Source organism: Artemia franciscana, chromosome 2 (genome assembly GCF_032884065.1).
Source record: "Artemia franciscana chromosome 2, ASM3288406v1, whole genome shotgun sequence".
In the NCBI taxonomy this organism is placed as follows: Eukaryota; Metazoa; Arthropoda; class Branchiopoda; order Anostraca; family Artemiidae; genus Artemia; species Artemia franciscana.
Genome location: NC_088864.1, coordinates 10,055,334 through 10,081,107, shown reverse-complemented (window position 1 = coordinate 10,081,107; position 25,774 = coordinate 10,055,334). Strand labels below are relative to the sequence as shown.

Genomic DNA, 25,774 nt, shown 5'->3' with positions numbered 1-25,774 from the left:
TTGTCCCAATTCTTTAAGAATGACCCCTGAATCCGAAAGGCCGTAGAATAAATAGTTGAAATTACTAAAAATACTATAGCATAAAGAGCGAGGTATTTATCTCCTCCTAAATACCTCGCTCTTTATGCTAAAGTATTTTGGAACCCCTCATATGCGTAATAATCTCTGTTCGTTTTCTTTCAATGCTACTAATTACTTTCAATTGAAAAAACTTTTCCATGTTTATTTTTTCATTGTTTTTTTATAGTAATTTTAGAAAATCCTGCGCCCTTTTCATTGAATTTCTGTTCCCCCATGACATATTTCTCCAAGGAAAGATCCTCCCACATAGCTCCCTCTCCTCAACCCCACCCCCAAAACAAAACAAAATCCAATGAAAACGCTGTACACTTCCCAATAACCATTATCAAACAGTTCGTGGTAACGAACTGTAGTAAGGAGCGACCCGGCTCAATAGAAACCAAAACTCTAAAAAATAGAATTTTGATACCAATAGCTACATCAAAAGAATCGCATTTTAATGCTGATTTTAAATATATAAATATCATCAAGTTTTGTCTTACGCACCAAAAGTTACGAGCCTGAGAAAATTTGTGTTATTTTAGAAAATAGGGGGAAACACCCCCTAAAAGTAATAGAATCTTAAAGAAAATTACACCATCAGATTCAGCGTATCAGAGAACCCTACTGTAGAAGTTTCAAGCTCCTATCTACAAAAATGTGGAATTTTGTATTTTTTGCCAGAAGGCAGATCACGGATGCGTGTTTATTTGTTTGTTTTGTTTTTTTTTTTGTTTTTTTCCCAGGGGTGATCGTATCGAACCAGTTGTCCTAGAACGTTGCGAGAGGGTTCATTCTAACGGAAATGAAAAGTTCTAGTGCCCTTTTTAAGTGACCGAAAAAATTGGAGGGCACCTAGGCCCCCTCCCACGCTAATTATTTTCCCAAAGTCAACGGATCAAAATTCTGAGATAGCCATTTTATTCAACGTATTTGAAAAACCTTATAACTATGTCTTTGGAAACGACTTACTCCTCCACAGTCCCTGTGGGAGGGGCTACAATTTACAAACTTTGACCAGTGCTTACATATAGTAATGGTTATTGGGAAGTGTACAGGTGTTTTCAGGAGGATTTTTTGGTTGGGGGGAGGGGTTGAGAAGAGGGGGATATACTGGGGGAACTTTCCATCGAGGAATTTGTCATGGGGGAAGAAAATTTCCATGAAAGGAGCGCAGGATTTACTAGCATTATTTAAAAAAAAAACAATGAAAAAATAAATATGAAAAAGTTTATTTCAGCTGGAAGTAAGGAGCAGCATTAAAACTTAAAACGAACAGAAATTATTACCCATATGAGGGGCTCACCTCCTCCTAATACCTCGCTCTTTACGCTAAAGTGTTTTTAGCAATGTCAACTATTTATTCTACGGCTTTTGTGATTCAGGGGTCATTCTTAATGAATTGGGACAAAATTTAAGATTTAGTGTAAAGAGAGAGGTACTGACGAGGGGGCGAACCCTCTCATATGTGTAATAAAAACATGAGAATAAAACATTCTTTTCGTAAGCTAGTTTATGAGTTATGTATATCTTTTACTAATAAAAAGATTCGTAAAAAATTAAAAGTTCTAGTTGCCTTTTTAATTAACCAAAAATTGGAGGGCAACTAGGCTTCCTCCCTCGCTCTTTTTTTCTCAAAATCATTCGATCAAAATTATGAGAAAGCCATTTAGCCAAAAAAAAAAAATGCAAATTTCGTTTTAATTATTTCTCTGCAGAGAGCCAAAATCAAAACATGCATTGATTCAAAAACGTTCAGAAATTAAATAAAAAAAAACAAGTTTTTTCAACTGAAAGTAAGGAGCGACATTAAAACTTAAAACGAACAGAAATTACTTCGTATATGAAAGAGGCTGCTTCCTCATCAACGCCCCGCTCTTTACGCTAAAGTTTTTTACTGTTTTAAAAAGAAGAGCTGAGAGAAAGAGTCAAACTTTAGCGTAAAGAGCAGGGCGTTGATGAGGAAGCAGCCCCTTTCATATACGAAGTAATTTCTGTTCGTTTTAAGTTTTAATGTCGCTCCTTACTTTCAGTTGAAAAAACTTGTTTGTTTTTATTTAATTATATTTAAACACTGGCCGAAGTTTGTAACTTGCAGCCCCTCCCCAAGGGAGTGTGGGGGAGTAAGTCATTCCCAAAGACATAGTTATTATGGTTTTTGACTATGCGGAACAAAATGGCTATCTCAAAATTTTGATTCCTTGACCTTAGAGAAAAAATGAGCGTGGGAGGGGGCTTAGGTGCCCTCCAATTTTTTTGGTCACTTCAAAAGGGCACTAGAACTTTCCATTTCCGTTAGAATGAGCCCTCTTGCAACACTCTAGGACCACTTGGTCGATACGATGACCCCTGGAGAAAAAAAAAAAATAAAATAAAAAAAATAAACACGCACCCGTGATTTGTCTTCTGGCAAAAAATACGAAATTCAATGTTTTTGTAGATAGGAGCTTGAAACTTCTACAATAGGGTTCTCTGGTACGCTGAATCTGATGGTGTGATTTTCGTTAAGATTCTATGACTTTTAGGGGTTGTTTTCCCCTATTTTTTAAAATAAGGCAAATTTTCTCAGGCTCGTAACTTTCCATGGGTAAGATTAAACTTGATTAAACTTATATATTCAAAATTAGCATTAAAATGCGATTCTTTTGATGTAGCTATTGATATCAAAACCCCATTTTTTAGAGTTTTGGTTGCTATTGAGCCGGGTCGCTCCTTGCTACAGTTCGTTACCACGAACTGTTTGACTGTGAAAAAAGTAGATTACCAAACAAGAAACATTTATTTGTGTTATGTTAGTTATGTTTCTACTCTTCCAATATTTATGTAGGGCCCCTGCTCAATACTGTCAAAAAAGTAGATTACCAAACAAGAAAGATTCATTTGTGTTATGTTAGTTCTGTTTCTACTCTTCTAATATTGATGTAGGGCCCCTGTTCAATACTGTCAAAAAAGTAGATTACCAAACAAGAAACATTTATTTGTGTTACGTTAGTTATGTTTCTACTCTTCTAATATTGATGTACGGCCCCTGTTCAATACTGTCAAAAAAGTAGATTACCAAACAAGAAAGATTTATTTGTGTTATGTTAGTTCTATTTCTACGCTTCTAATATTGATGTACGGACCCTGCTCAATACTGTCAAAAAAGTGGATTATCAAACACGAAGGATTTATTTGTGTTAATTGCCGTTGAAGAAAATGTGTTGGGAGACCTAAATTGAAAAATAACACAGCATAACGGAATTGAATTATAGTACAACAAGACCATAAGACAATGTCGGTAACAATAACTTAAAGTTATACCCATTTATCGTTTTTAGTCTGGACACAAAAGACGTTGTTTTTTTTACACTATTACACATTATTATAAATAAATTTATAAAATTTGCAAGGTGAACTACATTGGATAGCAAAAAAATTACAAAGAAAAAAAAACAATACTAATAATGGCTATACCAGTGAAATTTTTTTCAAAATAAATTTAAGGTCAGAACTATTTAGTTTGAATGATGTTTTAGAAATAAAAATTACACATCATTTCACAAACTTTGTCCCATCAACTACAAACACAAAGACCTGTTCCCCTTGAATTTTTGGCTCTCATCTAGGGACATTTTTGGCTCTAATCTAGGGACTTCACCTAGGCAGAAGCTAGTAGTCGGGAGAAACATATAGGACTCATTGTTGGAGCAGAGCCAAACATACAAAACCTTGACAACATTTTGCTGGTGAAAGTCCACAGAGATTCAGCTGACCCTTATTATTTGTATCTACTACCAAATACCAGATAAATTATAAAGCAAACAGTACACGCCGAACAAATAGCATGATACTTCAGCATGAGAACCCAAGTCCTAAAATCTTTTCTCAGACTAGACCACCTCCGATGCTAGGCCCATAACACAATGTAATAAGCACTATTGTTTGGTTTTTAAAGGCACATTCATTTTTTTTCACCGAGTTTACTAAATAGATGGTGGTGTTGTATTCATCTCAATGAGATGAGAGAGAAAATTCTCGGTTTGAACCTGAATTTGGACACTATTTTTGAAACTAACATTAATGTATTTAGGCCGTGCTTTATTTTTCAAAGAACTATAGATTACTTTGGCCGAAATAAAAAGTTTTCTGTGAAATTCTTCATATTTAAAATTCATTTATTGTCACAAATGAGTTTTTTCCCTCTAAAGGTCCCCTCTAAGGGTCCGACCTGTGTATGTCTGTTTCTTTCCCTAAATCACACAAGAAATACTTTCTCGGGTACTTGGAAAATTTACCAAAACCTTCCTCTTATTACATTTCTAACAAGTTTTTTATTGATAAATCAGAAGTCTTTTGCCACCTGCTGAGCTGACGTTTTCTAGAATAGTACGGACAACCAACAGGAGAAACTTTGATCTTAAAAGGCTTCCCCCTTCGTCTTCGTGCTATAGTGCCCATACACGACTCTAGGCTAAATGCTACATTATCATATTTTTTTCTTTTATTATCAAATGGTTTGTGGTAACGAACTGTAAGTAAAGAGCGGCACAGCTCAATATAAACCGAAACTCTACAAAACAGAATTTTAACATCAATAAGTACATCAAAAGAATGGGATTTTTATGCTGATTTCAAATATATAAATTTCATCAAGTCTTATTTATCTAAATTTACGAACCTGGCAAAAATTTGCCTCATTTACGAAAAAAGGGAGGAAAACCCCTAGAAGTCATAGAGCCTTAATGAAAATCACACCATCAGATTCAGTGTATCAGAGACCCCCTAACACCCACATCCACAAATCCACACATTTTGGTTTGAGAGGGGGTGGGGGTGATTCAATTAAACTGAAAGCAAATAGAAAATGAATTACATAAAATTTTCTCGGATAAGAATGATGAAAACAACTTGGTGTTACTATAGCTAGTTCAGAAGGACATTTTGCACCAAAACAAATCAAATTCTTTTTTATAGTAAAAAATTATTATAAAAGTTAAAAGAAGGTCCTATAGTGGCACAGTGGGTTTGACCTTGTAGTGACCTTGACCAGTAGTGGCTCAGGTTGGTGATACAGGACTGAGCCTTGCTTTAGCAACACACTTTAGGAACCTTAGTAGTCAAGAAGCGCCATTAATTCGAATACATTACATTACAAAGTTAAAATAAGACTAAAAAACAGGCAACCTATGTTAGATGAAATCTCTGCAATCTTACCTGGATATCATTTAAGGACGGCACAGAAGAAATTGACGCCGCCGGTGCGGAAACAGGACCCAGGTCCGGGGAAAGTGATGTGCTTTGTGAGGGTCTTTGAATAGGTCCTAGGTGAATAGGAGAAGAGCGCCTTGTTTCTGGTGAAAGTAAGCCTTGAGGAAGGATATGAGTTTCTTCTTCGTGGAGTATTCCAATTGGCAGTGGTCCAAGAACGGGAGAGGGGCTCTTGTTGTCATCTTCAATAAACGTGGAAACACAACTCTGTAAAGGATAAATGAATTAAAACTTAAATGACATTAAGGACTTTTTTAGCTAAATTTTTTTTGCTTTTTTCACAAAAATCTGAAAACAAAACTTTAGCACGCATGCAAAATGGGGACTTTGGGTAGGTATATCCTTCCCCTTTAAAAATTCGGAGGATTCTCCGACAGAATTCAAATTTATCAACATTCACCACAAAATCTGGCTGTTTAGTCGATTTGACCTCACCCCTCCCCTTCCCCAACAAAAAAAAAATATTAAAAACAAAAAATAAAGTTTCGATTGTTTTGGTAATGATTTTATAACAGTAGTCAATAGTTAGAAATCAAAGTAAGAAACAGGTAGAAGTCAAAAGTTAGAAATCAGAGTCAATTTATGTGACCAAGGATGATAATTACGCGTTCTAGTCTTTCTATGTGTAATTTTTTACACACTGTGTGGTGCATGATTCCTGAAGTGTGTGTGATGCTGGTTGAGAGGCCAATCTTTCGTGGTCTGCTAAGAAACCACTGGCTGAGATGCTACGATTTAAGATGCTTTTTATTTGCCTTTAATAGTTTGTTTTTGGTTATCTCTCAAGCAGTTTGGGGAGTATAAATTTTATTTTATGAATCATTGCTACATCTTTAGACTTAATGTCCTATACAAGTCCAGGTTTAGCGCTTTTTTTCAAGTGCCTCTTCACTCTTATAAACAAAGCTCCTTAACTCTTGGCAATTTAACAACAGTATTAAATGCAAAGAAAATTTCATAGAAAAGCAAAAAACTATAACATACACTCACTTGTTTCTGTAATTGGTCGAACATTTTTTTTTGTTAATCGTGACTGAACAAGCTCTTAAAAAAGGTGTCAGTTAAGACAAACAAGGAATGTGAAAACCACCTTAAAATAATTGGTAATTATCTATGAAGTAAACTCCTGGCACCAGATAGCAATATAACCAGATCAAATCAGGTCGGTTTAGACATTTACAAACGGCTTGACTATCGGAACTTTACTCGAAGCCCTACAACTTCCTAAGACAGGGATAAGGGAGGATAAAGATTCAAAAATTGGAAGTCTTCACCAGTACGGTCTTCAGTATCTTGGGTCTTCCAGGGCAGGGGGGGATTAGTATTTACTGCTATTGTTTGTGAAACTTACAAAACAACTAACTGGAGATCAATGTATTTAGCGCTATGATGAAGTCCTACCTATCAAACAGTTCCTGGTAACGAACTGTGGGTAAGGAGCGACCCGGCTCAATAGTAACCAAAACTCTGAACAATGGAATTTTGATACCAATAGCTACATCAAAAGAATCGCATTTTAATACTGATTTTAAATATATAAGTTTCATCAAGTTTAGTCTTACCCATCAAAAGTTACGAGCCTGAGAAAATTTGCGCTATTTTAGAAAATAGGGGAAAACACCCCCTAAAAGTCATGGAATCTTAACGGAAATCACACCATCAGATTCAGCGTATCAGAGAACCCTACTGTAAAAGTTTCAAGCTCCTATCTACAAAAATGTGGAATATTGTATTTTTTTGCCAGAAGGCAGATCACAGATGCGTGTTTATTTATTTTTTTTTTTTTTTTTTTTTTTTTTTTTTTCAGGGGTGATCGTATCGACCCAGTTGTCCTAGAATGCTGCGAGAGGGCTCATTCTAACGGAATTGAAAAGTTCTAGTGCCCTTTTTAAGTGACCAAAAAAATTGGAGGGCACCTAGGCCCCCTCCCATGCTAATTATTTTCCCAAAGTCAACGGATCAAAATTCTGAGATAGCCTTTTATTCAACGTAGTCGAAAAACCTTATAACTATGTCTTTGGGGACGACTTACTCCCCTACAGTCCCCGTGGGAGGGGCTACAAGTTAGAAACTTTGACCAGTGCTTACATATAGCAATGGTTATTGGGAAGTGTACAGGCGTTTTCAGGAGGATTTTTTGGTTGGGGAAGGGGTTGAGAAGAGGGGGATATGCTGGGGGAACTTTCTATCGAGGAATTTGCCATGGGGGAAGAAAATTTCCATGAAGGGCGCGCAGGATTTACTAGCATTACTTAAAAAAAAACAATGAAAAAATTAAATATGAAAGTTTTTTCAGCTTTAAGTAAGGAGCAGCATTAAAACTTAAAACGAACAGAAATTATTACCCATATGAGGGGCTCACCTCCTCCTAATACCTCGCTCTTTACGCTAAAGTATTTTTTAGTAATTTCAACTATTTACTCTACGGCTTTTGTGATTCAGGGGTCATTCTTAATGAATTGGGACAAAATTTAAGCTTTAGTGTAAAGAGCGAGGTACTGACGAGGGGGCGAACTCCCTCATATATGTAATAAAAACATGAGAATACAAAAGTTCTTTACGTGAGCTAATTTATAAGTTACGTTTATCTTTTACTAATAAAAAGATTCGTAAAAAATTAAAAGTTCTAGTTGCCTTTTTAATTAACCGAAAATCTGAGGGCAACTAGGCTCCCTCCCCCGCTCTTTTTTTCTCAAAATCATTCGATCAAAATTATGAGAAAGCCATTTAGCCAAAAAAAAAATATGCAAATTTCGTTTTAATTATTCCTCTGCAGAGAACCTAACCTGACATTCGTAAAGTCATTTTATGGGGAAAAATGGACACGAAAAAACTTTTGATCCTGTGAAAATTGCCAATTTGATATTTATATTGAAACGGTTGGGTTACCAAAAACCAGGACTGACGAGTCTAAGAGGTTCAAGTGAACACGCAGAAGTAAAGACCCATACTCAGTTACACAAAATACCAGGGTAGGAGGGAGGAGGCACGTTTGTCAATCCATTATAAAGGATATTGTAAGTGTTGACAATTTTATAGTCATAATGAAATAGTTAAAGCTTCAAATAAGATAGAACTTATACATTTAAACTACCTAGGACTTCAAAACAAAAATATGTTATCCTCTGGACCCTCCTTAGGTCTATTCATACCTACAAGCAGTAATTTTCTAAGATCTCCCGTTTGGTTGTTTCAAAATAACGGATTTTTGTGGTAGCCCCAAATTTTTGTCCGTGTTACCACGTTGAACCGCGAAAAAAAACTAATTAGTCAAAACTGGAAAATACTTTCGTCCGTCAAAAATCATGCGCTAGCAATCCATTGACTCCCAACACAATTACACCTTTAAAGGAAAGCTGTAACCCCTTGATCTGTTTGGCACAAAATGGTTTTAGCTTATTTTCAGCTGACTGTTCACCCACGATTCATATCTTTCTAATTTGGCACCCACTACTACCAAATGGCCTCGAAAATTTTATTGATCTTGAGACATCAAATTTTAAACACCCCTAGACACGATTTTAACTATATAAGGATCTTTCCACATTGGATTTTGGAACGTTAGGTCAATAAACCCAGACACCCAGCAGGGTTGGTTTAATAACGTGATGTAAACTCTCGAAAATTACCAGACAGAACTGGACGCACTATCACGTATTATATGCAGGAAAAGAGTGTACGGAAACGACTTGGGCGGGACGGACATTAGCTGGGGTAGGGATAAAATGCCTTCTATATTTGGAACAGATCAATCGCGTCTTGCGACTACCCAGGCAAAAATAACACTTACAGCCGTGTACACACTTACAAATGAATCAAACGATTCTGATAGACACTTTCAATCAGTTGTTAAACAAGGTCGCGAACAAGGTTCATAGATAAGATATATTGGTTGTGTGAGGCGATTTCAGTGTGAAAGTTGGATTGTAGCCAAATTTAAAATAAAGATGAAGGCTGTGAAGAAAGTTTAATTACAGTAAAGAGGTTTAATATCCAGAAGTTACGCGATAAGATTGTATGGCAAAGCTTTAATCTAGTTAGAGTACATTGAGGATGCAGAAGTTGAAGTCATTGACTATTAGAAACGGAAAACGGGAGACAGTGTCAGTGATGCAACTTGACAACTTATCAAGGAACGAACAGATCTGAAATAATCACCCAGTCATTCATCTAATCAGCCTGTTGATAGGCAATACTGCGATAGTTTCAAACTGCAATATGAAAGTACTAGCAAAACAAGTGAAAACATCTGCAATGAATCATAAAAGGGTATATGCTGAGATTAATGCAGCCAAGGATGAAAAAGGCAGCTTGCGAGGACGACTGTTACCGTGCACATGCTTACAAAAAACTGCAGTGCTCAAACCAGCCCATGTCCTTTTGCAGAAGACAAAGACTGGGAGGTAGCTTATTAACCCGGAAAACATTCAATACCGCACGAGAGAGTAATTCTCGAATGTTCTGAACCAATCGATGTCTCAAGAGCCACTGGTTGTTCCTAACGTAGCCCTGTTCAGGACTACGTCGGGGCTACGTGACCAAAAAATTGGAGGGCAACTAGGCCCGTTCCCACGCTCATTTTTCCCCCAAAGTCATCGGATAATAATTTGGAGGTAGCCATTTTGTTCACCATAGTCGAATTATCTAATAACTTTGTCTTTGAGGATGACCTAATCCCCCACAGTTTCCGGTGGAAGGGCTGCAAGTTACGAACTTTGCCCATTGTTTACATATAGTATCGGTTATTGGTAAGTATACAGACGTTTCCAGGGGGATTTTTTCTGGGGGGGGGTTGGTGGCGTGGGAAAATCTTCCCATGGAGAAATTTTTCATGGGAGAAGAGAATTTCCATGAAAGGGGCGCTGGATTTCCCAGCATTATTTAATAAACAATCAGAAAGTAAATAAAAAAAAACAAGTTTTCTAACTGAAAGTATGGAGTAACATTAAAAATTAAAAATGGACAGATATTATTACGTACATGAGGGAACTTGTTCCCTCGCCAATACCTCGCTCTTTACGCTAAGGTATTTTTAGTAATTTCAAAAGCGCAAATTATTCTAATTAAACAGCCTTTGTGATTCAGGGGTAATTCTTAAAGAATTGGAACAGAATTCGAACTTTAGCGTCAAGAGCGAGGTATTGGCGAGGAGGTGAATCTCCTCATATTACAAATATAAGAAAGTTCGCCCCCTCGTCAATACCTATATCTTTACGCTAATGTTTGAGTTTGTTAAATAATGGCCGATATAAGCAATAATTTGTTTGTGTTGTTTTCTGTTCAATCTTAGCATTTGATTTTATCTTAAGCAGCTTCATGACTACGATCTTTATGTAGTAATACTACTACTACTAACAACTCACCGCAGCACCAAGCCACCTGAGGCCAGCACAGCTACGCACGCTCCTCTGCCTTCCCAACCTATCCAAAGCATCCCTCTTTACACCCTCCCAGGAGGACGACTTGCTTTCTGTTTAGCCTTAGAGGGTTGGCCGAAAAGGACAATCTTCAGTAATCTGTCATCCTTCATCCGCGGAACGTGCCCTAGCCATCTCAACCTTTCTTTCATTATAGCTCTAGAAAACGGGATTGAACCACATTTTTCGTACAATCTACTGTTTGAATTTCGGTCTGTCAGCCGGGTACCCAGAACAATCGGTAGGCAATTTCTCTGGAAAACATCTAGTAAATCTTCATCCGCTTTTCGGATCCCTCATGCTTTAGAGCCCATATTTTACCACTGTCATTCAAACTTCTGCAATAATTACCTAAAACCATTTACTAAGCTCTGCTTACGGAGGGGGAGGTCAAAAGGCTAATGTATGTGTAGACACGCATTTATCCTCCCGTTATAGCAAGGCCACTAATTAATGAAACTGTACTGGTTTATACAAATCACTGTATAAAAATTTAAGTTTGGGGACATTTTAGAATAATTTTGGCATGATTGCTAATAATTTTTGTACCAGAGAATACTGTCAAAACAAAGATTGACTTATGAGCTGACAAGGAGAATTATCTTCGCAAATTCAAAATAATGAGTCCTACAAATATCTAAAAATTAGAAAGACTTTGAAAATTCCTAAAAAATTACCAAGGTTCACCCCTGGGTGGTGGTCTTACTCAGAAGGTGGCCTATGTACATGATGTTATCACACTAATCTATTACATTTAATTGAGCTGGGTGTTAATTAGATCTAGTGTGCAATGTTACTGGCTACACAATTGTGTAGCCAGGGGAAGGGGGATCTATTGTGCCCCCTTACTGGCTACATCTTAGGCTATGGTGTGAAACCAGTGTCAATTGGAAGGCTTTTTCCCAGATAAGTCCAAAAAGGCATTTACCACAGCAATTCCAAAGAAAATATCACCAACCTCACGATCCGATTTCAGGCCATTTTCAAAGACGCCCATCATTTTAAAAATCTCCGAAGATTTTGTTTTAAAGTGGCTACTAGCAGGAGTAGAACTCAAAATCGATCCTTTGCAGTTCGCTTTTCTTCGAGGACACAGCACAGCACATTATCAGGTCAGATTACTTCATGATATACTAGAGTGCCTAGAAAATCTCGAGGCCCTTGCTGAAATGATCATTTTTGATTTCGCGAATAGTTTTCAACTGTCTGATGAGGTAACACAAATAGAGCTATAAATTTGCAGATGATCTTTCGCTAAGTCTGCTGCACTTCCTGTCACAAACACTCAGTAAACTCGTACCCCTGGCTGTAGGACTACAACATCAAGCTGATCAAGTGAAGCTCCAGCTCAACCTCAAAAAAATCTGTGTAACACGTATCAACTTCCTGAAGAAGAAGAACATAGACGAATCTACACCTCTCCAAACAAAGAAATCAGTAAAAATACTTGGCATAACATTAAGTGACAATCTCTCATTCGGAGATCATATTAGTGAGATTACAGAAGGTTTAGAATGACAGAGCAACTCCTTCTTTCGTGCTATAAAACTTGTGCCATACCCATAATAATGTACGGCTTTTTTCTGGCCCCCGTCGCTTACAGAGAAACACTAAAACCAACAGGAAAAAATTCAGAGGAGAGTCTGCAAAACAATTTTTGGGTCAAATTGGAAAAACTATGAGCAAAGCTTGAGCAAACTCAAGCTCCTAACCCTGGATAAAAGGAGGCATGAAATGCTGATGAGGTTTGGAGCTGACATCCTCAAGTCCTCAACACACCAAGATATCCTGCCTCCGTTTACTTCAGAGACCCCCGCACACAAAACAAGTTTGGCAACTCTGAAAGAGGGGAAAAAACTGCCAGAATGCCCACCTACAGACTCGATAAAAAGATGTTTAAACTACTTTCTGCCTTACTACATCAGGTGTTACAACAACAGTGTCCTGAAGTCGAGGTGATGGCTCATCATTTGTGTTTTTGGTGATATGTCTTTTTGAGCTTTTCTTTTTTGTGCTTTTGTTTGATGATACCCATGTTATTGCAGTCTGATAAAGGGAACAGATGTTGAGCCTTTGTACAGTTTAAATCGTCATATTTTGAAGGTTTAAGTTTTTTTCGGGGTACAAGGTTTGCACCCTCCCCCCCCCCAAAAAAAAAATCTGACTCATAAAAACATAACGAAAGCGCATATTAAAAAAAAGTTAGCGTTTTATTTTTAAGTTTTTTAATTAAAAGGGTAATGTATACGAAATCACGCTTTAATCCACTCATTACATATTGCCTTGCTGATCCTCTTTTTGAGAACAGATTATCAAAGGATCTTCAACAATTATACCACCAGCATGAAAATATGAACTTAGGCGCTGTAGCAAGCATCGATATTACATACCTTCACAGCCTGCTCAAAAGCATCCTTATTATAGGTAAATTTGATGGGTTTAGGAGTGACAACTGTCATGTCCAAAGGGTTAGCTAAACCTACGAGCTGGTCGCGAAGAACGAAATACATCTGAACCAGAGCAGCGGCTTTATCTTCGCCATATTCAACCAAACGTCCAGTAAACGCTTCGGCGGTTTCTATCTTATTCATTCGAGTTTGTAGCCTGTTAAAATAAAAAGTAAATACTGTTTTATTTTAGTTTAAATAATCCTTAATTTGAAAAATTACTTTTAATGAAAAGGGATCATGAAGATAGTTTTTAGAAAATTAAATTTCACAAGATTTCTAATCAACTCCAATCAACTGTATTTGGCCAAAATTACTTTGATCTGGCTGAAATTCTACCAAATTTAAAGAGCTGCTCTTCAGGGAGAAGACACAATCTAAAGATCACTCTTACTTAGGATGTGGACGTGGATACTACTTTCGTGAAAACTGCAAAGCTTCATATAGTTCAGACACTGTTAGATTTTTAATTTTAAATAAATTAACTGTATTTGGGCAAAATAACTTCAATTTGGCTGAAATAATTTTCAATTCAAGAAATGGTTCTTCAAGGAAATAACGCGTTACGAAGATTACCCTTTGTTAGGATACTGAAACTGATTAATTCTATATTTGGGGTCTCAATTTTACTGGGCTCGAAGGATGAACGTTCATTGTATAACTGCATTGATAGTTGCAGTCTTGACGCTGGAACCCAGAAAAAGAAGATTCGATTACTTTAATGAAAACTGTAAAGTTTATTCCAGTCAGCCACAGCTAGAGATTTTCAATTTAGTACAATTCAGTTTATTTGGTTAATTAATTTAAATTTGGCTGAAATTATACCTAATCTAAGAAATAGTTCGCCAATAAAAGGCGTGTCTTGAAGACTGTTTGTCGACAGGATGTGACGACTTGTGAAATTTAAATTTTTAATTACACTTTGACCTTACAGGGGTGGCCCGCTTTGCTTTTCTTTCTTCTTTCTTTTACGTTTTGTTTTCTAGTTTGATTTTATTTAATTTTTCGTCTGAATATCTTTGTGTTAAAAAGATTGGCGTTATTTCCATTTTATATGTATTTAGCTGGAATATTGAGCTCTTAGTGTTAGCTAAGGTTGTAGCTTTACTACATTTATATTTCATTAATAATATTATTCGTGTTCACGCAAAGATGATAAACAAAAACGGAAAATGGTTTTAATATAGCTTTGATTTCGGAAACTGATTGAATTTACAGAATACAGATTAATGGAAAAAAAAGGATGCTGACATTTCGAAAAAAAAAGTGGCTACAAAGCAAATACAATTACCTTCTTAATTACAAAATACAATTACATTCTTATAAAGGATGCCAAAATTTCGAAAAAAAATGGCTAGAAAGCAAATACAATTGCCTTCTTGATTACAAAATATTATTATCTTTTCATGAAGGAACCTGAAATTTCGAAAAAAGTGGCTAGAAAGCAAATGCAATTGCCTTCTTAATTACAAAATACAATTACCTTCTGAAAAAGTATACTAACATTTCGAAAAAAGTGACTACAAAGCGAATACTACCTTATGAAGTCTTATAGTACCAAGAAAATATAATACCAGCGTTTTTGCCCCCCTCCACCTGCCCCCTGGAGGGGAGCAAGTCTATAAATACTGGAAATTGTGATTCTCTAATGTACCTTCCCTTGATTTTTTCGAAACTAGTAAACTTTTAGGGCAGTGCCAAGGACATAAAATACCAACGTTTTTGCCTGTTATTTAATCGTCAACCTCAACACAAACAGGGTTATATAAGAAAGTTCGACTCAATTGTTAGGAAGCTGTGTAAATAAATTAATAAAGATAAGCTGGTCTAAGCACGTAATTAATTTAATCTTCCCAAAATGTTAAACCTTTTTGTAGTGGATTAGTGGATTTAATGGATTGTATTTTTTAAGATAAGGTAAGATTTAGTGAAGACTATTATTTAAAACTAAATTTACCCATTAAACATACATTAGAATTTGGATTCAGGTGCGAGCTAATAGTCAACTACATTTAACAAATTGAAGGGATATTAATTTTCCAAATAGATTACAAATTTGCCCGCTATGTGGTATTTTGAGGGATAATTAAAGGAAGGAAATGAGATTAATAACATCTTGCTACCCCAAGGACCCAGATTTTCTCCAGTGTTTCGAAATATATTTCGAATTACAGTACAAAGTAGAGAAGCACAATATATATATATATAAAAAAAAAAAAAAAAAAAAAAAAAAAAAAAAAAAAAAAAAAAAAAAAAAAAAAAAAAAAAAACATCATCATGTCATCTAACACTGTTTTACATTGCTACCTTGGTACAATAGAAGGCTAGGAATAAATAATAACTGAAGCGAAAACTGGTAAACAGCGTTGTCGCAATAGCTTTTATTTCTTACTTAATCAAAAGTGCATTTTCCAAATAGCTGCAATTCAATGGTGTTTCCCATACATCTTGGAAACACTGCTGTCAGATCCCGGTTATCAAACTAGGTAACGCATTTGGACATGCTTAAAAACAACACTTTTGGGTAAATTATTTTAGTGTTCTAATTCTGTTTTTTAACATAGCTAATTACATAAATTTGAAAACTTAAAATTTGTAAATTTTTTAAGGTGAAGTCGTAGCAGTTGACATACCTATATCTCAATATTGGTAAAACAGTACTCAAAATCATCATGGGATTACAATTTTAGTAATATCGAGATGATGACACTTATGAATCTTTTCAGACACAAAGGCACTGCCAAAAGCCCTGACATATGGCAATCACACATCAAATATTCGACACAATTTTCATTGACAATAAGATTCCAAAATATCCATTTTTATTGACGATCTGGTTTTTGGGAACCTAGCAAAAACATAATAAGGTCCTAATTTTGATTCTCGAAAGAAGAAATCTTACTTCAGAGCAATGTTATTAAGCGGAATTGCCCGATTGCGCAACAATGCTCAAATTTCGTAGACATAATTCGTAGAAATTATACAATTAAAACGTAGATAAAATCAGATATTTTTTAGAGATTTATTGCATTCATTGAACTTTTGTCATTCTTAAAATGAGATAATTTCAAACAAAATCAAAGACCGGTATGCCAATTTGGCAATAATAAAGATTATAGTGGCACACAATTGCATTTGTACTCGCAAGACCTGTGATAAGCAGAGCTTTGAATTTGTTGATTTTATTCCAAGGAAAGTCCACACTAGGCCAGAATCCAGGGGATAGCCATATCTCAAATGATGCGGAATCTCGAATAATGGCGATGCTCACCATAATGGTTAGTTAGCAAAATAGACCCAATTTCATTAGAAATAGAGGGAATAAATGGGGGACTGGCACAGCTATCAACTAAGCTGCAGGGAGCGATTGCTGAAGTTAAGGCAGAAAACATAAATACGCAGCGAGAAGTGGATTCTCTGATGTGATTTTGTAAGGCTTTGATCCGTCAAGACGAGCACAGACATTACTTGAAGGTGTAGTTGCCACTTTTAACAAGTTTATTCCGAATGCCTCGATACATCTTAGCGACATAAAAGACGTCAAATGAAGAAGAAATCAGGTCAACATTTTAGACAAGCAAAAATTGGATTACGCCTGACTACACAGAACGAGAATTGCTTGTGAGAAAGAAAATGAAATTTGCCCTTGAGGCAGCGAATCAGCGAGAAAAGAGGCTAAGTTGCGTGGTATGAAATTGTTTGCAGAGAACAAGAGTTATATATACAATTTCGTAACTGATGCGATAGAGGAGCACACAGTACCTGGTGGTGAATATGAAAGGGGAGTCGCCAGTGCACACCAGATATCGGCTGCCGGAGGTTCAGACGTAACATTGATAGATGGCGGAAGAGCGAGAGCGGATTCACAGTTATCAAACTCAAGCGTCAGATCTATGCAGTCATTCGGAACCGCATTTAGTGATCCTGTACAATTGCAAAATGTAATCGAAGTGCATGAAACAATTACCTCTGTTGCTGCGCCACAAGTTGAAAGGAGTGCTCCAAAGAGAGGAAATTCTGAAGTTATCAGTTCGAACGATAGTACGCGGAATACAACACAGTCACCTTTTATTAGAGGTAGGAAAGGCAGATCGCACCTCGTAGGCTATTATTTTCAAGATCAGTGATCGGCCGCAAGAAGAGGGAGACCAGTGCCATGATGTTGAGCAGGGAAGAATAAATATAGTGCATTAGAACATTCAAGAATGAAGTGAAATGAAAATTAATAGTCTATTAGTATCGCAGTGCGTGTTTGATATTGTAGCATTATCCGAAACTTGGTTGGGAAATAAAATGCAGTTTGAAATATTTCGGTATTTCGGTTTCCATCGTAAAAAATCTAGGAATGGACGAACTGTTGGTGGAGTAGCAATTTTAGTATCTGAAATTTTTTGTCTCAGCATAAAGTTCAACGGCTGAAGAGTGTTTCTTGTAATTTGATATGGTTAAGAGTCGAAGCCGATGGACGGTTTATTATTTTTGTAGAGTTTATATCCCTCCAGAGTCGAGCTCGTAGAACGAGGAGGATACGCGGTGCATATTAGAGGATGAAAAACGTAAATTTCCTATTCAGTGTCCTTCCAATTTGTTTTGTCTATGGTTATGTTGGGTTACTCCAGAAGTTTTGACGGCACCTCATGCCTGTGCGGACCAAAGCTGCTTGGGAGGTTTGGGATGATTTAGTAGTCCATCTCCGTCTGAGGGCAAGCAAGGACCATAGTAGAAGGAAGAATAACTGGGGTCGTATTTGGATTTTTGTGGTACGGAAAAGTTTGTTATTTTGAATGGAAGAGAGGGGAAGGATGAAGGTGTGGAAAATTTTACTCGTTTTTCAGGGGCTTCTCCAAGTGTGATTGATTACATTTTGGTGGATGTTCCTCTTTGGTATCTCTGTGTGGATTTCGAGGTGATGGCAGCGGTAGTTCGGATCACGTGCCTGTTAAGGCTACTTTTGAGTGGGTTAATTCTAAGAAACTAGCGGCTAATAGTGATAGGAAAAAAACACGCAGGGAAAATAAAGATTTAGGGATTAGAAAGGCACTGAAAGTAACAGGAGAGAAAGAGAAAGATTCTCAGAATACATATGACGAGCGAAGAAGTTCAGCAGGAGTTAGAGAAATGATTGGTTTTATTAGGTGATGGAAAAATAGAGCAGTCATTAGCATTAGTTTACGATGTTGCATGTGAGGTAGGTTCAAAGTTAAATAGCAGAGTTAAGAATGGATATTTTGATTATGATTGTGAAAGCAAACGCCAGGAAGTTTTAGAGGTCATACGGAAAGCGAGGAAAAATACTAGATTTTATATGGATTATAAGTTGATTCAGAATAAATAAATGAAAATGTTGAAGATTAAGAAAAAAAGCATTAAATTAAGACAGGAGAGCAACTGAAGAAAGATTATAGAGAAGGGTAGGACCTTTTGGCGTATAGTTAAAAATTCTATAAGAGGAATAGAGGTTTATGATGGTTTACTACCAGTAGATTTTTGGTCTATATATTTAGAAGAGAGAGAAAATGAGGTGATTAGGGAACAAGGAGGAACTAGTTTGAGTGTAGATCTGGTATCTGTAGTACGTGATGTAGTAGAGAAGCCAACGAAAGAATGTGATCATGATTTGGTTGCTCCTATCCAGGTAAGTGAAGTTTGGGAGACAATGTAAGGAATGAGAGGCGGGTCTCCTCCAGGTATAGATGGAATACCAACCGCACTTTGTAAGTGGGGACGGGTGTGGCTGCTGCCTGTTATAGCAGGGATATTTTCTGGTATATTGAACAATGCAGAATGGCCCTTGTCTTGGGCTACGTCTATTCTAGTGTCATTATATAAAAAGGGGAGCAGTTTAGACCATGAACTATAGCGGTATAAGCCTAAGTAATATGCTTAGTAAGATTTTGCTAAAATATTATGTCGTAGGATAGATAGTTGAACAGACCATTATAGAATTTTATCAGATTCACAGGCAGGGTTCAGAAAAGGATAAAGTCCTATAGATCAGATTTTTATTCTATTAGGGATGATTAGGAAACACGTTAGGAGAAAAGAGGGCAAGCTATTTGTTGCATTTTTGGATTTAAAAGGGGCGTTTGATGGAGTGGATAGATGCTTAATGATAGAGTCGTTGTTAGCACTAGGGCTACCAAGCGTATTTGTTAAAATTATAGCATCTATGTATAATACAGTTAAGACTGTAGTACGGGTAGGCAAGGATTTCTCTAAGTAGACTTGGTGTTAAGCAGTGATGTACAATTTCCCCAAGACTATTTTCATTGTATATTAATGATTTTGAAGAATATTTAATAGGCAGAGGCGTCTCAAAAATTAAGCTTTCAAGTGCAAGTGTCATGGCATTATTTTTTGCAGATGAGAAAGTAAAGAACATTTGCAACAACTGCTAGATCTAGCATCTCCTTATTTTAGGAATAAGAAACTAGTTTTAAACGTCGGTGGTAATGGTCTTTAGGAAAAGTAAAAAACAGATAGATTCGCAGTGTCAGTTTACGTATGAAGGTAGGACACTAGACCGTGTAGATAGATTTCACTACTTAGGTTGTAGGCTATCGTCAGATGGGAATGGAAGAAACATCTTAAGATGGTAGAAAGTAAGGGAAACAGACTACTAGGATTGTTAAGTAGAAGTAGTACTAAGAAAATTAGGGATGTAGGACTGCTAAAGTATACTTTTAATGCTAAGATTAGATCGGCTTTGCATTACGGGGCGGAGCTCTGGGGGTTTCATAAGGGGTTAAATTTAGAAAGAATACAGTTGAGGTTTTTTAAGCACATGTTAGGCCTTGATAATAAGTTTAATTGGCTAGTGCTGAGAGGGGATATGGGAATGAAATGTATGAAAAAGATAGGTTAATTAGTATGGTTAAATTTGGAAGAGGGTTTCATCGATAGAAAATGATAGGCTAGTTAAACAAGTATTTTTAATGATGCTTCAAGACAGGAAGAGGGATTCGTGGCGAAATTAGGTGAAAAATATATTAGACTGTAAAGAGCTAGGTAATTACTGGAATGAGAGAATGGGGATAGGAGGGATGGTAGAGACTGTATCTAGGTTAGTTACTACTAGGCACGAGTCTCAGGAAGTGAGTTTGGCAAGCTGAGAAGGCCACCTTGCCGTCCCTTGGATTATATGCGGAGGTCAAGGAGAACTGAGGCGAAAAAAATTACCTAAAAACAAGATTGGCTCCGGAAGATTTGAATTGGGAAATTTTATGCCTCTTGGAGAACGTAGGGAATATTTAGGGAGAAATAGATTCAGGGATGGTTCTTACAGATGGCCTACGAGCGGAGAGATGGATGAGTCTTTTCATAATTTTGTAGGGGAATGTAGAGAGTTGAGGGAGATATGCTTGGAAATATTTGGTAGGAAAGTCGGGAGGAGAGATTGGATTTTGAAAATTTTGACAAGTAGGTGTTGATTAAATATAAATAATATTGGAAAAGTTCGCCCAGGCAGGTATGAGGTATCGTGATGATTTTTTAAAATAATTAGTTTTAGTGTCTTTTCAGTCTATGTTTTGTTGCTGTATTTTTTCGCTTGTTCCGGTATGTCACCATGACCCAATAGGGCTTTCGTGTGAATAAATTTATTTATCTATCTATCTATCTATAATAGCTAGGACAACTAGTCATTAATTTTATTGTTATCTTTTTTTTTCTTTTGAGTTTTCAACTAAATTTTGACTCAAGATTTCTTTTTTTTCTTTTTCTTATTTTGTTTCTATCATGTTTGACGTGAAGGTCAAATTCTTTCGATATGACAATTTATATAAGTATATATATATATATATATATATATATATATATATATATATATATATATATATATATATATATATATATATATATATATATATATATATATATATATATATATATATATATATATATATATATATATATATATATATATATATATATATATATATATATATATATATATATATATATTATATATACATATATTATATATTATATATTATATATATATATATATATATATATTATATATATACATATATTATATATTATATATTATATATATATATATATATATATATATATATATATATATATATATATATATATATATATATATATATATATATATATATATATATATATATATATATATATATATATATATATATATATATATATATATATATATATATATATATATATATATATATATATATATATATATATATATATATATATATATATATATATATATATATATATATATATATATATACTAGTGCTATTTGTGACGTAAAATTCAAATTCGGCAACCATGCTGTAAAAAAAAATTTTTAATTAAATTCTATTCTATTCTACTCTACTCAGAAAAGGATTAATTTCGGAATAAAACCCAGAAGAAGAAAAAAAGACGATTTTCTTAGCACAAGACTATGTTGTAACATTCACACAAACCTGAATATAGAAAGTACTTACTTATTCAGATCATCCATCACTTTAAGCTCTTTTACTTTGTGTTTTTCATCGATCTGCCCAAGAACTGATTCTTTCACATTTTCTAGTACTGCACGAAAAACCTGAAATTCAAACACTTCATTAAAATACAACATTAGGCCATTTATGTTTTTGAGACCAGTCTCCGAGATCCAGTCATTTACCACGATGCCCCACCCTTTCTGTTTTTGTTTTTGCCATTAATTACATAAAGTTCATTATAGTTCTTGGACTTGGAATTTTTTTCTTTCTTTTTTTTCATTAAATTTTTATTTACCATTTTTATGATTTTTTCGTGTTTATTTTACTTTTGTTTTGCTGTATTCTTTGTTGTTTTTTTTTTCGCTTTCTCTTTTTGGACATGTGAAGCGAATTCGGCTCTATTAGAGTTTATGATAGTCTTTTGAAAATAAATCTTATCTTATATTATGCCACAGCCTAATTATCACTTTAATTTTCCGATCTTGGCCCCCAAGAACCGTCCTAAGCCCCTGATCTCGCAGATTCTTTTTTTTAGAAAAATGAATTAAAACGCAACATGAGAAAATTGAAAGTGTGAGTGTAGGTTCTTAATTTTTTATTTTTGAATACTAATTTTCAATATTTAAGTCCAGTTCCTAGGGTGAGAGAGTACACACAAAGGAAGTGCATTTATTAGCCATTATTGTTCTATTTTCTCGGATGTGTGTCACAAATTTTTCATTAGATCATCTCATTTATGTTGGTCATTAGCTGCAAAGTCAGCCGATAAGAAGTCTCATATTTTCCAGATTTTTACAGGTGGTTCCCATTTGACAACTGATAAAGTATAACAGCAGGTAGAGATAAAAACAGATTTTTCGATCTGACGAATCGATATGTTAATAAAAAAAAAATACATCACGAGTTAGAATAATTTCAGCACATCCTGGTATATAGCTTTACGTTAACTTCTTTTTCTGGAAAAATTAGTATATATCTGACAAATAAATATCTAATTGATTTTCGATCGTCCATAGTCATAAATTTTTTACATGTTAGGTGCAGCTCAGTCCAAAATAATGCACATAACTAAGGTTAAAGATGTGTGACGTAAGAGCTACCAGCGCTTCTACTGACAATATCAAGGGATCTAATTGGTACGACCAATGAGGTGGCACAGGGAAATAACCATGCAGTCAGACAATTATATTTTATTTAATCAACTTATAACTAAGTTGGGAGAAGGGCTTTAAGGATGAAAAAATTTAACTTTTAGGCTGTGACCAACTCGAAATGTAAGCGTTGAAGATTTGGCCATTATATTTCTTTTTTATCCATAATGTAAAATTAAAAATCATATTCATAACCGTTTCCATTTTTCTAAAACTAGGAATTCCAGGTAAGTGAGACTGATCCGTGCTAATTCATTTTTTTGGAAGTTGATTAAACTTTTTTGATCCATATAAAGGAGCTTTGGACTAGCTTAAAGCTCTACTAGCTATTCTCATTATAAATTATTGTTTATTTTATTGGCTTAAAATAAATTAAAAGGAAAAAAATTAACATTATGAAAAGAGAAATCACCAATGCAACAGCACAAACACATAAAAAAAAAGAGACAGAAGGAGAAAAGGAAGACTGTTTTCCTAAATTAGTGATTAATATAGACCAGCACTAGAATGAGGCTTTAACCCTACTGATCCATACAATCACATAGGTCAAACAGCATAGCCATACACAATCAACCATAAAGAATAATCCATGGACAGGCAGTCATGTCGTCAATAAGTATAAGTTGCATTTACCAAACAATAGAAACAATAAAGACAAATAATTCAGAGGCAACAACCCAACACAAGGGCTCATCAGGAGAATACACTTGCCTATAGAGTTTCGCCACGTTAAATTCTCTACCCAGTCAAGTGTTGTGGCTACCAAAGAATATCCATGGCATCCCCGTGCCAGGTATTACCCCCAAAATACATGCCTATGAAAAAAAAGAAAACCAGCAAATGTAAAACAACCAAGTAACACCAAAATAAGCTTATCCTGTTAATATATCCCTCTTTTTAGCAGCAATAGGTAAACTAAATATGATAAATTTTACCAAATCACAAATATTAACACATTGCAAAAAACCTGAATGAACTAAACAATTATAGAATTCATCTTTACCATGTGGCTATTTTTTTAAAAAATCCGCTCTATTAGAAACACAATTCAAAATAAATGGCGCAGCATCATCATTTCTCGAACCTCCGAAATTAGTTGAAAATTTCTTTAAGTATTTCCAGATAATTCTTTTGATATTTATTTAAAAGTCCGTTATAATGAAAACTAAATTTTTTAAATTGCCAAGTTAATTTATTTGCAGAAAAACCTCTCGATATCAATTTTTGGCTTAAGATTTTACATCTATTTTTAAAGTCAATATAATTACTACAAATCCTTGCATAACGAAGTAACTGTGAGAAAAACGCCGAATATTGGATATTTGAGTGTATATTACTTTCAGGGAATGGGAAACTAATCACTTCAAAATTAAAATCATCCGTTTTATTATACATTTTAAAACTTAATTTATTATTATCACAAATATTAATATTTAAATAATGATCTTCATGACCAGCGCCATGACTAGGTTCAAGAGTAAGCTCTGATGGATATATATTTTTAGAAATATCAATGAAATCCTTACAATTTAAGACCAAAATATCATCTAAATATCTTTTATTATTTGACAAAACATGTTTTAAATTATTTGGATTATTCTTATCCATCATATATTTATATTCTAGTTGACTTAAAAACAAGTCAGCTATAAATGGGCTGGCATTCCCCCCCCCCCCTCCATGGGAAGTATCAGATGTGTCTCATAAACTTTAAAAGTTCTCTCATTGCTGTTAAGGTTTATCCTTTGCTCCTTTCTAAATGACGACGTTAATAACTTGGCCTAAGGCAAAAAAGTCAACTTTTGAACTAAGGTAGATAGATTTTTTTCTCGACGGCAGTCGACAGCTCTTGATGAGCTGACCAAAGTATATGTCATCCATTTCTTAGTAGAAGTTTAAAGGGGTTGATAACTTCAGTAGTAAGGTACACACTGAAACCAAAAATAGGCCGATACCAATTGTGAGACATATAGGGGAGTTTTAAGCAACAGTAGACAGTTAGCTCATAATCATCTTCGACAATGAGGGGTTCGCAACTTTTGGTAGTTGGTGTACCTAATATTTGTTTCTGGTGTATTTGATGGTAAGACCAATCAGGTTCCAGTGGTAAGACATGTAGGGGACTTGTAAGCAATAATCGGCTGTTAGGCTAGAATCATCTTCAGCGATGAGGGGTTTGCAACTTTTGCTAGTTGCAATGAGGGGTTTGCAACTTTTGCGAGTTGGTGTATCTAGTATTAATTTTAAGATCCTTACAGATTAAAACTTCAGCGTTTAATCAAAGTCAGGAAAAAAAAACCAAAATGTTGCTCTCGCAATACTTTACTTGGCGAAGCCGAACATAGGTTGCCACAACACCTCGCGTTGCCCATGCAACGTAGATCTAGTTAAACATACTTTGAACATGAAATATAGCTGCAGCCGTTTGATTTCTATTATTTGATTGTTACGCAGTCATATTACAATCAAAATTCAAATAAAGCCTATCTAGCTACACGGACACAACGAAGTAGTTGTTACTAAGCAGCGTTAAACAAGAACAACATTAAGAAGAATATCCCCATTTGGTGCAAAAATTGTACCAAAATTCCAAAGTTCTAACCAGAGAGAAAATGACGGTTTACTTGTAAATCATCTTCTGATTCATTTCTTACATACAGGCTGAAAATGCTACACAGGTAGACCAATCAGAAAAAATTTAATTTGTCGTTCTTTTTACTGGCTTAGAATTTCTTATACGAAGTTTTGAACTAATCAGGTTTTAAAAAGACAAGGTTATTAGTTTCTACAGATATAAGGAATAATGTGATTGGTTTATGACAATATATCCCAAACGTAAACCAATGTAATTAAAGCACAATTTTTACCCAGGAACTCTAAAAAAGTGAACTCTCTTTCTCTCTTTGATACTGCATATTTTCAACCTTTCAATAACATTCCATGGCCTGCGTCTCAACTTTATACAAATAATCGAAAATAA

General features: G+C 35.1%; 1 protein-coding gene across 1 annotated transcript in view; it reads right to left on the bottom strand.

Moving 5' to 3' along the window:
- LOC136034104 (B-box type zinc finger protein ncl-1-like) overlaps positions 1–25,774 on the bottom strand; it is a 120,459-nt gene that overhangs the window by 66,207 nt on the left and 28,478 nt on the right. Inside the window, exons 7-9 of the mRNA XM_065715238.1 lie at positions 21,644–21,744; positions 13,118–13,331; positions 5,257–5,517 (exon numbers count right to left, since the gene is read on the bottom strand). Coding sequence (XP_065571310.1) covers positions 5,257–5,517; positions 13,118–13,331; positions 21,644–21,744 — 576 coding nt within the window. The remainder of the gene's footprint in view (positions 1–5,256; positions 5,518–13,117; positions 13,332–21,643; positions 21,745–25,774) is intronic.